At 40.9% G+C, this 14,157-nt stretch overlaps 1 protein-coding gene across 1 annotated transcript in view; it reads right to left on the reverse strand.

Moving 5' to 3' along the window:
• Window positions 1-8,810: 8,810 nt before the first annotated feature.
• Window positions 8,811-14,157, reverse strand: part of gria1a (glutamate receptor, ionotropic, AMPA 1a) — a 55,668-nt gene continuing 50,321 nt past the window's right edge. Inside the window, exons 15-16 of the mRNA XM_028415519.1 lie at window positions 10,772-10,906; window positions 8,811-9,066 (exon numbers count right to left, since the gene is read on the reverse strand). Coding sequence (XP_028271320.1) covers window positions 8,899-9,066; window positions 10,772-10,906 — 303 coding nt within the window. The 3' untranslated portion in view covers window positions 8,811-8,898. The remainder of the gene's footprint in view (window positions 9,067-10,771; window positions 10,907-14,157) is intronic.

Here is a 14,157-nt window from a genome sequence, read left to right on the forward strand (position 1 = left end):
ATCAATACAAAGCAAATACAGTGAAACACACACAAACAAGCAGTGTTTTCGACTAAGCTGTAATAAACTAACATTATGACTGCACTCATGCACTCACATGTCCTTCTGAGGAAAGTATTTTCCAATGTAACATTTTGTTGTGATTTCCTGCCTATTTAGAGCCAAAACAACTACTCACAATTTAGAATTTCATAAAAACATTTTTATTTTAGATTTTACAGAATGTCCACTGTAGTGGACAACAGAACGATTTTGCTGGAATAAAAGGAACATTTTGAAATCAATTCAGGCAGACATAAAAAACCTCAATCATTCTTCAGTCCATCAATTTCTGAAATCTTTGGAGTTTTCACAAGTTTTCCTAAAATTGGGAGCACTGGTTTGAATCTGCTAGCCCTTTCTCCTCTTCTTTGCTCTCCTCCTCTTCCTCTTTCTTTTCTTCATTAATTAAAATCTTATCTGTGATAATCCAGGAAGACATTTCTCTTCTTTGTAATGCAGAGGAACATCTTCCTGATGCATCGCATGTATGTTTTGCTGTTGCAACCTTGTTTTCGGCACCTCTCTGCATGGTTGCAGTCTACAATCTCTAGCAGGTGCCTGGCCCCATATTTTCTTAATGATGCTCCTGGTTGTGGAATCCTCCTCATTTGGATGGTTGGCTCATACTCTTCTTCATTCTCCTCACTGTCATCCACTCTCTTGTCACTGTTGTCAGGCTGTGGGTTGTTTAGCAGCTCATTTGCCAGATGCAGTTTGAGGTCCAGAACTGTTCGGTGTTTTTTGCTGATCGGTTAAGCACTATGCTCTTAGACTTGTACTAGATCCGGGAAACTGTGATGGCAACATCAAAGAAATGAGCAATCACACGCATTCTGCTCGCCATTTGATAGAAGCTCAGCATGCCGTCACAGAGGTCGACACCACCCGTGTTGTCAGACTCTCTAATGATGGCGGGTCTGTGCCAGTTGCTGGAAGGCCCTTAGCCAGCAATTCGTCCATGAGGTTAATTGATGTGAAGTAGCAGTCGAAGTCCAGGTGACTTCCTGTGGGAATGGTTTCAACATGTGTAGGACTGCTGATACCAGCAAATGTATCCTTCCCTTGATATACTTTGAAGTCCAGCATGAGACTACGAGCACGAGAGGTCAGTACAAACACCTTAAAGCCTGTAGGGTATAGCTTGCCAGGAACTAAGTGCCGGATGGAACACTGGCCTGTAAAAAATCATTTAATCATCGAGACAGACTTTTCCTGGTTCTGGGAGGCTAAGGCAGCCTCGCCTTACTTTGTACAGAAGTGGTCTGACATTCCAAAGAATGTCTTTCTTGCCATTGTCTGGCTTATTATTCATACCTTTTGATTCTGGCAAAGCCAAGGCAAACCATGTGGATTGACATGCCAACGAAGATCCTCATTTCTTCAGCAGTGGTGTTAAGGGAGATGCCCTTCATCTGTACCTCTCTGAGTCTTATGCTGCTTTGTCGTCAATGTACTGTGAGAAGTACTGAACAGGACTCCAGTTTCTGAATGAACGGTGGGGTCATCCTGATAGTCAGGAGGTCTGGGTAGCACAGGTTTGAATCTATGGTGGGGTAAAAAACACATCCAATGAGGTATCACAGTATCTTATCTTTCTTTCTATCTATTTATTGATCGATCATACGTGCTGGTCTTGGCCCACAGAGGACGATGAGTTTCCTGTTTGTCTGATGAGCCTCCTGCCTCCTCTTCTGAGCTTTCTCTCTCTTCTCCAGCTGGAGCAACCTCATTGTTAGCATTTTCCTCATCTGATAAAAAATCCAGATCGGAATCTCCCTCAATTATTTGATACAAAATTCTCTCTGGCTCAGTTCTGCCTCCTAAAATAGTGTAAGAATTAAACATGCTGGATGACTAGTATTAATTAATTTACACAGAAAATACATTCAACTAATTTATTACCTTACAAAGTCAGGTGTTTTGGGGAAAAAACTGGAATGTAACCAAGTAGAACTAGACTAGAACATTTTTATTTTGATTTACCACAGATTCATCTCCAACTACTTCATCATCATAGTGTGTGTGTGTGTGTTTGTGTGTGTGTGTGTGTGTTTAACTCTGTGTTTGTGTAGGTCTTTTGGAAACTGGCCCATCAATCTCCAAGTGTAAACTTCAACAATCACAATCAGAATAAGATCAGAATAAGAAGAAACAACATCATTCCTCAGACATATTCAGAGCCAGTTTGTGGCATAGGTGACATAGGCGGTTGCCTAGAGCGCCGCATGCTGGTGCGTGTTTCCCTTCACTCCCTGCCACTTGGTCTTGTGTCATCTACCGAGCTTACCAGCTCTCCGTGTGATTTTTGGAATGACCCTCGAATGTAATTTGGATTAGCCTTAGCCCCCAGTACTTCTGCTGTGTTTTCTCTCTCTGTTTTGACCCCGGCGTGTTTTTGATTAGTCTCAGCTTAGCCCCTGTGTACTTCAGCTTTCTGATCTTCTGGTTTGACTCCTGCTTGCCTGACTACCTACCAGCCTAACCCTTTGACTGCCTTTGCCATTTGACTGCCATACTGACCACTGTCTGTAATAAAGGAACATGTTTTCAGAGGAATTTGAATAAATGAAACAGCAGCTAGCTCTTACCAGGCCCGGAGTGGCTAATCAGGAGATTCAGGAGGATTTCCGAGGGGCCGGTGTTATGCCAAAAATGATCGTCTGCCAAAAACTAATTTCCATCATGGGAATGCGCACAGACCCTCAAAGCTGCATCGCCGAGTATCTGTAGCTTGTTCTACGGCTGTTTGGTCCCATTTATACTGTTGCAGTGCACACATCCTCAGACCTTCATGTCTACAGTTATAACAGATGAATTACTTTGTGAAATGGTAGTTTGTGAAACAGAAATGGTCACAACAGTGTCCAGCAAAGGTTGCAGCTTGTCATCATCGTAGGCTTTTGTTTGTAGGATTTCTGAGGCTGCTGTGTCTAATAACTTGTTTATACTTTGCAGCAAAAAGAGGCTGTTAATGATACGAGTTGCTCATGTGGTTATGAATAAAGGGGAGAAAAGGTATTGTGGTTGGTCTTAGTTTGCTCGATTTAAATACATGCTGTGATTTAATAACTGTAATATTTCATTTTATCAATAGAACTGCTGTTAATGTAATGAGAGACTGGATGTGAAGAAAAACACAGCACTCTGTCTATGGTGCAGAGCAGACCTCAGCAACTCACAATAAAGGGATATTTCAAAATATACAGGAAAAGCCTTTGGTTTTGTGAATTTGATTAAATCTGTCAAATAAAAAAAATAGGATACTGTGATGTCTGTGACAAACTAAGTATGTCCACGATAATCATCCTCTGGATTAAAATCATCATAATCTCACTTAGGACACCAAAATGGCTCGAGCCAGCTCTGGACATGTTGTATTGCATACTGAGCTTAGGCTAACCAGCTAGCATGTCTCCAAGTACTGCTAGTAGGACAGGCTGAGCACATTTTACATGGACACAGGTGACCCCGTGTTGGATAAACTGTCACACTCTATGTATGACAAGTTTCCTCACACAACCTCATTTTAAAGTTAAAATGTTGAGAACTGTCGGATGAGAAGAAGTAAACAAAACAGTGAAATTCCTGTGACGGCTGAACTCTCAGCTCAGAAAGAGAGCGAGTGAGAGAAAAGAGACCTGTTAATTATACATCAGGCCTGTGGCTGTCAGAGCGAGGAAGAGCGGGGCCTCTCCGGCAGCTGATGTCACTAATCACGGGGTGTGACACAGCATGACACCCTGCTATCTCTAATGTAACACACTAGCACACAAATACACATGTACTCAGTAAGCACTGCAGCACATGGCGACACATTCTATATTTGTATCTTCATTACAATAATAATTCCTTGCTGAACGATGATATGAGAGAGACGACTGTTGCATGAAATGTCTCTGCCAGGTAATGAAAGCTATTTTTCCTTTTCACCCCTTATGCACACAGTGAATCAGCTCTGAATACACACAGCACAGACAGGCTTTAAACATCCAGCAGTCAGGAGTGTTTGTACACCTCCAGCTGCAGCTTCACCGACATGTCGCTGCGGTTTGTGTCTGTAAGGAACACGCTGATGATTAGTCGCTGCAGTTGTGACTACATTTCAGACGGCTTTGTCCTTTTGAAATCTAATTGAAGTCTGTTTTTAACCCTTTCCGTCCCTACTGTCAGTGCCGTAACGCTGACACTACAGATATAGCCTTTCACACGCTGAGCCTCCACCCAGCATCCACCTGTAGGCCCCTATGGAGAACATTATTATCATCACTCCCCCCCTGCTGTGCTGAGCGTGCTGCTTTAGCAGGGTGTAATATGGCAAACATTGTACATATAATGCACTTACACACTAGTTACTTGTGATTTTCTTGACTGAATTAAATTATCTCATCATAACAACTATAGCTGAACGGAAATGAAAATGGCATGGAGAAATAAAAAAAAGGGCCAAACAGTGGGAGGAAAGCGAAGGAAGAAACATCAAAGCAGAGCGCTTCATTAGCCTCAATCCAACCCAATAAAAAACCGTGTGTTACTAGAAAATCAAAGCTGCTATACTCAATCAGTTTACATCCATGTCTGTCCACTCTCATAATTTACTGATGTAATGTAAAATCAAAAATACAATTTGAGATTTCCAGTGACATTCGATGACCAAATTCTTCTCTTTAAGTCCAAGTGGAGGTTTGAGCGTGGGTGAAAACAAGTGTAAAAGAAATTGAGGTGATGGTTTCAACAGGTCATGCTGGTATTCATTAAGAGAAGTTAACAACAAATTTACAACAGAGGAAACATAAACACAGACAGTTGTTGTCTCCAAATGCATGAAAATAACAGCACAAAGAAGGATGCTGCAACCTATCAGATAACCTTGAAATTTCCTGTCAGCATCCCTCATTGCTATCAGATGAAGTTCAACACCGAAACACAATCTGCAATAAAAACACAGCCATAAATCTATACAAGCACGAAACATGTATGCACACTAATACAAATGAGCTGGAGTGAATTGCATGTGAAGGTGCTGCTTAATTAAATGTTCACACTAATCTGTCTAACCCTTATGAGGACCTGCACGTCAAAAAAAGAAGCTGCTTCTGTTTAATTGTCTTGCAGGTCATGCATCTTTTTTTCTCTCCTTTTTCTTTCTCCACATAAGACAGACTGCCTCAGATGATTATTTTTTTTTGGTTCACTGCACTCCTCAGACAGGCAGCACTTTATCCTTCTCTGCTTGTAATATCTAAAGTCATATCCCCATTTGCCAAAGGCACAGTGTGAAATATATATATGACTCAGGTGGAAATAAAACTGAACAAATATCCATAGTTTATTCCTTTATTCAGTAACAAAAGCATGATGACTTCCTTCCAGGACACTTTAGTTAGAAAAAAAATGTATATTCTCAAAAGTCAGATTCCTAATTAATTATATTCTTTTATATATTTATTTTAAACTGTAAACCCATTTATTGACCATCGTTTAAAATTCAGAGACACCCTTTTCCGAAGTTAAAAAACTATAATAATAATCATAATAATAATGGTGTTTCTGCAGGTGAACAAACTGATTAGATTCCAGTAATAAAATACTGCGAACAAAGGAAAACGACAAAGAAATATTCACATGGTGTTAAATATTAATCACTTAAAAAACAGGAAATGCTTTTAAAAAACCGCAACAGATCCAAATAAAATCAAAACGTTGGCTTTAAACAACATCAGCATCTACGCATTATTCAACATCAGCGTGTGTGTTCGCTCTCCTGTCTTCAAAGAGCCACTCTCCTCTATAATACAAACACCGAGTGTCCTTATATTTTTTGATTTTATTTTTTACAAATCTTGTTATGGCATATAAAACATAGCTCCCAATGTCAAGCCTCCACCGAAGAGTGCTGTGCTGTGTACTAATTAATACATCTTCATCATCATCATCATCAAAAGAGGACGTGTATGATGGAGGGAAAGGAAAAGTACTCACGCAGCAGGTAACTAATTCTGTTTTAAAAGAGAACAAACATTTTCACCGGGGAAGAGAAAAAAATCCTTTTATATACATAGCAGGTGGAGATATGTATGGTTTCAGTAAACTGACTGCCCAGTTTTTCCTGCTTGTATGACGATGTGGAGGAAACATAAAGGAGGTCACACATTACATTTGGTACCATCGGTTTTAGTTAAAGCAGAAAATCAAAGAGGGGAAACAAAAAAACACACAATTTGTGGAAGCAGAGGATGAGTGCTGCCTTTGTACAGGTGCTCTGCTGTGAAATGAGAGGTCAGCCAATGTGTGTGTGTGTGTGTGTGGTACATAATCTGAAGCTGACCTCTAGCATCAGGCAGCAGTGAGAATCCCCATTGCAATCAAGGACTTTCCACTCACCTTAAAGTAAAATCACACCTTTGTCAGACTTTTTTTTACTCTGTTATCCTGACAAATACATGTACGTGAAATTGCTCGCACTCTGCAGTGGAATGTTTATGTAGGTGGAGAGAAGACTGATAGATAGGTAAGAGCCAGGGATGTTTGTGCCAGACGAAGGCACATAATGTACCCTTTGCGTAGCTTCTGGCTCTGATATGTTATGAAAAAAAACTGCAATTTCTTTCCTACTCTGACAATTTTCACCTGTTAGACTTTAGAAGATTAGGCTAGAGAGACGTCTATATTTTCCTTATTGTCAACAAATCCCACAGGAACCAAAGCCAACAATGAACTTGCTCTAACATAAGTGTTTGGTCTGATATTCTGCAACACAATCCTCTGATACTAATAAAAAAATGAGCCATTCAATTACACTGGCTGACATTTTCCTTAATGTTGGCTGTATTATCCTGACATAATCCCACGACGGGCAGCATATTTTTTTAAAAATTAAATATTATCCTATAAATAGCCTAAGTATGTGTGTGTCTTAGTGGGGACAAAGCCCAACTAAACCTTACATATTCATTACAACATGTGAACTGGAGGGTGGGGGGGCATTTCAGAGCAGTACTGGCAGCAGTTTGATTGGATGTGATTGAAAGTAATTTAGAGAAAACAACCACAAAACAATCTAATATTAGATATAATATTGCTTTTTACACTGACATCAAACAGATGAAAAGAGCACGGAAACAAAAACACTGAATCACTCCAGTAAAATAACTCAAATTACTGAAAGACTGAAGAAATGTGTTTACAAGTGAAAACAGACGAACCCAGTTATTGTTGTCCTTTTACAGGAATTGTTGACAATAATATTAAAATATATATCTTTCTTTCTTCTCCTTTCATTTTGAGTTCTTTTCTGCAGTTGGTCACTTTCCAGGTCCAAAAAAAAAAAGCAAAGCACATCACCTGAAGCCACTGTGTGTGTTAAAAGCACTGGGACATTTTGAGGCTCTGCATGCCAAACCCGGGCTGTCTGCCCTCTGTCATCTCCGCCCTCCAACCTGCCACTCTGATTTCTGCTTACTTGACGTGATCTGAAAGGGAGAAGTCGGCGGCTGAGTCGGCGCAGCTATCAGCGCAACCTTGACTTCCAATAAACACAGATAATGGACTCTAAAACTGTCAAGAGTTTCAGTCCAACCTCCGTCCTAGCAAAGGTGAGAGGAGGCCAAACCTTTTTTCTTTTATATGGCACGAACAATCTGGGATATGCTACTCTCAATAAATTGTGTGAATAGCCGTGCTGCCCATTTAATTAAAAATGAATACAGCTGAAAATACATCACAGTGAACGTGTGAGTGAATTATGCAGCTCTGACAATCGTTGGAGGGCAATTTTCTCCAGATGACATCTGAATTTCTCACTCAAGAGTGTATCAATGAATGGACGTCAGTAGAATACAGTGTAAGGTCAGCCAGATAGAATAAAGTGTCTCCTTCAGGGTCAAGGTGAGCGTTTCTGCCCATTCACTGCCTTCGTGTTCTAAAAAACTGGGCCAACAAAATGACCCGGTAGCAACAAGTGTACAGTGTGCATGTGTGAGAATGGCACCAAGACAAGGCATGAAGTGTTAAAATGAGGTGTAGCAGCAGTGCATGTTTGTCGCAGCCGCGGTCATCCTGCTGATTTAAACAGCATCAAACTATTTCAGACGAAGCCCTCTGCGCTATTACAGCAGTGTAAACCATGTACTATGTCATAAAAACCGCCTATGCTACACAGAGCGTGCTGTCCTTCCAAAGAAACTGGAGTGTACATATGAATGTGAAAGAGGGGCGCCCCCTCCCATCCCACAAAAAAAACCTCAAATCATCATAGCAGTCACAAGTGTCTGTCCTCCTCTGCCACAGGTCTGTGCAAAGACACGATCCATCAGCCATCAGAAAGCATCTAGGTAGTACAAGGTCAGCAGTGGAGGTGAAGATATTGCACACGCAGACTAACGTCAACAGCTCCATCGAAATGGCACAGCGCAGGCGTCACACTGAAGAATAAAGTTCTTTTTTTTTTTTTTAAATTTCCACATAAATGAACACTGTAAAAAATTCAAAAACACGCCCCCCCCCACCCACTACCACCACCACCTCCCCCACCCATGGACGGCTTATTTATTGCAGCACATTTCCCTTCTTTTTTTTCTCGGTATCTCTTTTTCAAACATCCACTTGTTTTAAAAAAAATTCCAGTCTTTTGTTAGGAGCGGTTTGAGAGTGCATTTTGGCAGTAAGTTCAAGTCGGGGCCACGCCATGAGACAGCCAGGGATACAGATGGGTCAAACCGGACAGCCATGATTTTTTTTTGTTTTTTTTTGTTGAATTTTTCTTTTTTCTTTTTTTGGAAGTCAACAGGAGTCTCAAGCTCATCGTCTGCCCCACCCTGCCAGTCCACCGTCGCCGCCAGCATGGTTAGAACGTGATGATCACATGCCAGAGGCACCCAGTCCCATGCTGGCGGTGTGGCTCATACAGGGCAGCGTCTGAACGGTCTTGGGGAAGTCGTGGGTGAGGATTCGTCCGTTTTCTCCGCCGCTCCCGTTGCCACTCATCCTGGTCAGGGTGGAGCAGCGCATGGCGTCGTTGATGGATTGCTGTCAGGGACAAACAGTTCACAGTTAGTGTTCATATTTTAACACACACATGCTTTATATTTAAATTTGGTAGGCTAATGGCACATTTAAAACCTAGATCATTTAGCCAATTCTGCAGAATCTGATGCCATTTCTATACACACACATAAGCGGCTTTGCAGTCTGAATGTGGTGCTGCCACGCTGAGAAAGTCAAGAGCAGAATAAGCCATTAGGTGTCACAGGTTTTCACCCTCTTTATCAGAGCTGGAGTGATATTTGAAACAGTGTTACCATCAAATGTCCTAATTTGTAACAGAAGATCCGTGTCTGCAATAAGAAGGGAGCTGAGGCTTCACTCATTGGTTTAATAGCTCCCTTCTCCAGTCTAGTGCAATAAAAGCCACTGGGCTCGAAAGCTGACCTAATGATGTGTGATGCTCTTGTGTGTGTGTATGTGTGTGGCCGCGCATGTGTGCCTGCATCCCCTATTCTATAGCTGATTAAATTGGGCAAAGCAAGTGTGATCCTGAGCCACCGGTAAATGGTACACGGGGATTGGAGAATTACGCTAGCCTCTAATTGGAACGGTGTTGTTGTTTCTTTCAAGCCAAACAGCACAAAGGCACCACTGGACTAATAAGCCCCTCGCAAGTCTCATCAGCATACTGATCAGGTGCCTGTTTGTGGGCTGATTAAAACATAAGAGAATTCATGTAGCAGATTCCTCCTTGTCTTGGCCCTGCCTTGATTTTTTTCTTCTGTTTTCCTGAGTAGTACATCAGTGTGCCCTGAGGGTCTTTGATGTTGGAAGAATAAATCAAAGGTTGCTTGTTGTAAAATTGATCTGAGGAGCAGATGACTAACAGCTACCTGCTGCAGGAGAAACATCACATCTCCCAGTGTAGAATAAAGCAACATTTTCGTTTTTGTTTCATCTCTCAACATACAACAATTTAACTTTTCCAAGTTAAAGCAGAGATGGAAGACATGCGAGCCGCACCAGGCCTGCCTTATGGTAGACATATAAAGGATGTTCACCACAATGGGCCCTGCTTTTGCGAAGACAGTCAGCAAAAAGAGAAGAAGGGAGCAGGGGAGAGGTTTGCTCAGAGCGACAGATGTACCACTGTGATTCAAATTGCCTTTATACCTGGGATGCAAAAGGGAATTTGCTGAAAAGTCTGCACAAGATTGTTGTAATAGGATTTAACAAAAGGCCTAAGAGGACAGTGTGCTTAACCAGACAATCCAAAAGTCATGGGACATCCAGATGCAACTGATGTTATATGCTTGTGCTAAGCGATCTAGCAGACTGGCACTACGGAGGCATAAAGGCAATTTAACAATCAAGTGATTCAACAACACTGCAGGAGATCAGTGACATAAAGACGGAGCGAGGCAGCGGCAGAGGTAGAGAGAGGTACAGGAGAGCGTTTGCACTGCGGTGGAAGCCATAACAGGCCCTACTGTGATCACGGTTAGATGGGCGAGGGGTGGAGGCGGATGTCATCATCAGCATCATCATCATCATCATCATCATCATCAAGGATTGATCACAGCGTTTCCTACCCCGTGGCTGTGCTCTGCCCTTATATCTTTACAGTGTTGTTGGCGTACAGGCCGTAGCTCTGCAGCTCTGTGTAGGGGGCGCTAGCACCACTGTCTAAGGCTGAGCAGTGAAAGGCCTGAGCGGCTGAAGCGGCAGCGGCTCGCGCGGTGGACACCTTCATTCGGCGCGACTCGGTCCTGGACTTGTAGCAGAACTCCACCAGCGCCACCAGCATGGCCAGGCCCAGGCCTCCGATCAGGATGTAGAAGACTCCAGCCACGTTGCTGAGGCTCAGAGCGCTAGTCTTGTCCTGGAAGACGGAGGCGGAAGAGAAGAGCGGTGAGGGTGGATAGTGGCAACAAAACAGACATGAAACATACAGACAAACATCAGCTTTTACAGACAAGAATCACAAGGAAAGACATCATTGCATTACATGTAGATAAGTGACAAACACACACACCCACATCCACACACATTTAAAGTCCAGGACAAATAGACATGTATTACAAGATTCAACAACAAAACATGAACATTAAAAAACAGGATTTGACATGTTACTGTGCTAACTTATCTCTGGCTGTCTGATCTCATAAGAAGCCGAACATAGCAACTAAAGAAACTGTCGACAACCCTGCAATAGATACCGAGGAAGGATAAGAGAAAAGTGTCCCCATGGGGTCCAATAGATGGAGGACAGCATGGATGGATACCATCTTAATTAATCCTTTAGAAGACTCCTTTAACATCTGCCACATTTTAGCCTGTGTACCAATAAAACCATATCACAAACAGAAAATGTTGTAATGCTAATGCTCTCAGCAGACAGCAAGTACAGCAGGTTGTTGTGAATGCCATTAATAAAATCTATTGCCACTTGTTAATTACAATGAAGAGCTTTCAGTGACCATTTACATCCACACTGATGAGTCATTCTCTCACTGCAGGAACACAGAATGTGAGGCGACTCTGTAGCCTGAACACTAATGTATAAATCAGAGGTTTTCTGTCTGAGCACTGACGGGTCTTTTAATTTAGAAAAAAGGAGTCAGGCTGAAAATGAACTGATGATTTATTCAAGCTAGATTTTGGTTACATTTTGTTTAATTTAATAAAGAGTCATGCAGTGGGTTCTATTTATTATTCTCTGATTGATAACACTAATGCTTATAACTTCTTACACTAGCTTTGTGCTAAATGTATTACATATAACTTTGCACTTGAGTAAAGGCAGATTAAAGCGGATCAGTTGTTTTTTTTCTTCATTTCTGAAAATGTCCATTGATCTAAATTCCTTAAATTATCTATACAATGCTAATCATTTGAAATTAATATATATATATATATATATATATATATATATATATATATATATATATATATATATATATATATACTATATAAACATGACTCATAATCACATTTTTTGAAGCAAGGGGTACAAAAAGTGCACAAACACACCACAACACATACATTCATGCAAAACAACAGCACAAATAATCTTCAGTCTGACACTGCTTCACAGGAGAGGATCTGTTTCTATCAATGGCACCTACTCACATTCATGCCTATTTATAGTCTGCAGAGAAATGTGGTCATTAAGATAAAGACTTAAATCAGCCCATCTAATAGATCTAATCATATTTCTTTATGAAAATCTGTTTGGAATATAATTTTTTGTTATCTGAATAGATTAATGCCACATGGAGAGCTATAAATCAATTAAGATGGTTTATAAGAACAAAGCCTTTAATGGCATTTGAGTTAATAGTGATACACGGCTATGTGCAGTGCTGTTTATTTACACATTTTTTTTCACGTATTATCATGATATAATGTAGATAATATTTTTAAGACAGAACAAGCATGTCCAACAAAGTGCCATGGAGGATTGAGGAAAGCCGTGGATGCAGCCACGCTGTTAGGGACCATTGGTTTGTGGACTGTGGCTTTAGCTTTTAGCTTGGCTGCCACCATCTTGATTAGAAAGAGGAGTGGTGGCTGACAGAGATTACAAGGATGCTATGCAGGCCGATACAGTAGCAACCTACTACTTTATCATCTATTTTACCACTATTTTACCATAATTTACAAAATGACATCATGGTGTGTTAAAGAGGACATAATTTAACCAATAAACACAGAGATCAGACCCAGTCCGGCATGGCACATTGTTTGACACTAAACTGTCCATCAGCACGAGCAAGAGTTAAAAAGGAGCACATACAGAGGTATCGGAGCTAAAGAGCCAAACGGTCTTCTGTCAGGGAAAACAAGTCTGTACATAATGAAAACTGCTAATTCATGCAAGTTCAGTGGCAGACTTGGAGTGACTTGGGGTCAAGGTAGCAGATTGACAGGGTCTGCATCCAGACATGCACGATCTATGGTGAGACAGTGAGGGCAGGAGTGTTGTTACAGCTCAACATGTTCAAAGGGCCTAAATGTCTTTATCTGCCTCTCTTCTGTGTGTCTTCTTCTTCTTTCCTCTTCTCCTCAGAGCTAAGTTCTAACAAACTGCTCTCAGAGTGATAATATTTCATCCACAGCACAAACACAAGGCTATCAGAGCACTTTATCTGTGTTTGTAGCGTATTTTCAGAGGATTTATTCTACCTAGATGGTAACAGTAGACCATATATGGTATTTAAAGCCACACTCCTAACTAATTCACCACACAATAGATATTTACACACTGCTAATGAACAATAAATCTCTGACAACACAAGCTCATCAATGCACAACCAGAGTACTGGCCCAAATATAAGACAGTGTTTCTGGAAATCACATTGTTAAAGTTAAAGAGTGGGAATCTTTTCTCATCAGTGGAGGAAAGTATATGTTTGAATACTGCAGTGGCCTATGTGCTGCAAGATACATGTTTTAGTGTTACTGGACATTTACTAGCACTGATAAAACTCAAAAGATCTCCAATTAAGACATTTTAAAAGTGAGAATAAAAAAACAAACAAAAAAAAACAATATTTGTCCTATTTTCTATGTAATTTTTTTAAGCAGTAAAGTGCTTTGTCGCTCTTTCAGGCCACAGGGTGGTTCGTGGCCAGCCCGGGGATGCTTTTTAACAATGCACTCAACTAGTTGTACTGCCCATAAATCTGCATGTCTGTAGACTCACTCCCTCATTACTGCACCACTTGTACCACTTACTATGGCTGGCAGCTTTAGAATAATATCTCTTGAAGCAATAAATTGTCTTTTTTATTTGCCTGAAAAACCCACTGTGTTTGTTTGTTGACATTATATTCATGCATGTAATCATTAAAACTGACACATAAAGCACAGATATAATAACATCCATGTTATGTGGGTGTATCGTTATTACTGTAAAAGCACCAGTTTCTGCACTGATGTCAGCAACAATTACAATCAGGGCCGGCCCAAGGCATATGCGAAATATGCGGTCGCTTAGGGCCCCCAAGAGAACCAAAATTCCATGATAAAATATATATATTATATTTTCAAAAATAACATTGATTAATACAAACGAGATGATATTACACATTCACTAGTGTGTATTACACACAGTGCAGCCTATAGGAT

Source organism: Parambassis ranga, chromosome 10 (assembly GCF_900634625.1).
Source record: "Parambassis ranga chromosome 10, fParRan2.1, whole genome shotgun sequence".
In the NCBI taxonomy this organism is placed as follows: Eukaryota; Metazoa; Chordata; class Actinopteri; family Ambassidae; genus Parambassis; species Parambassis ranga.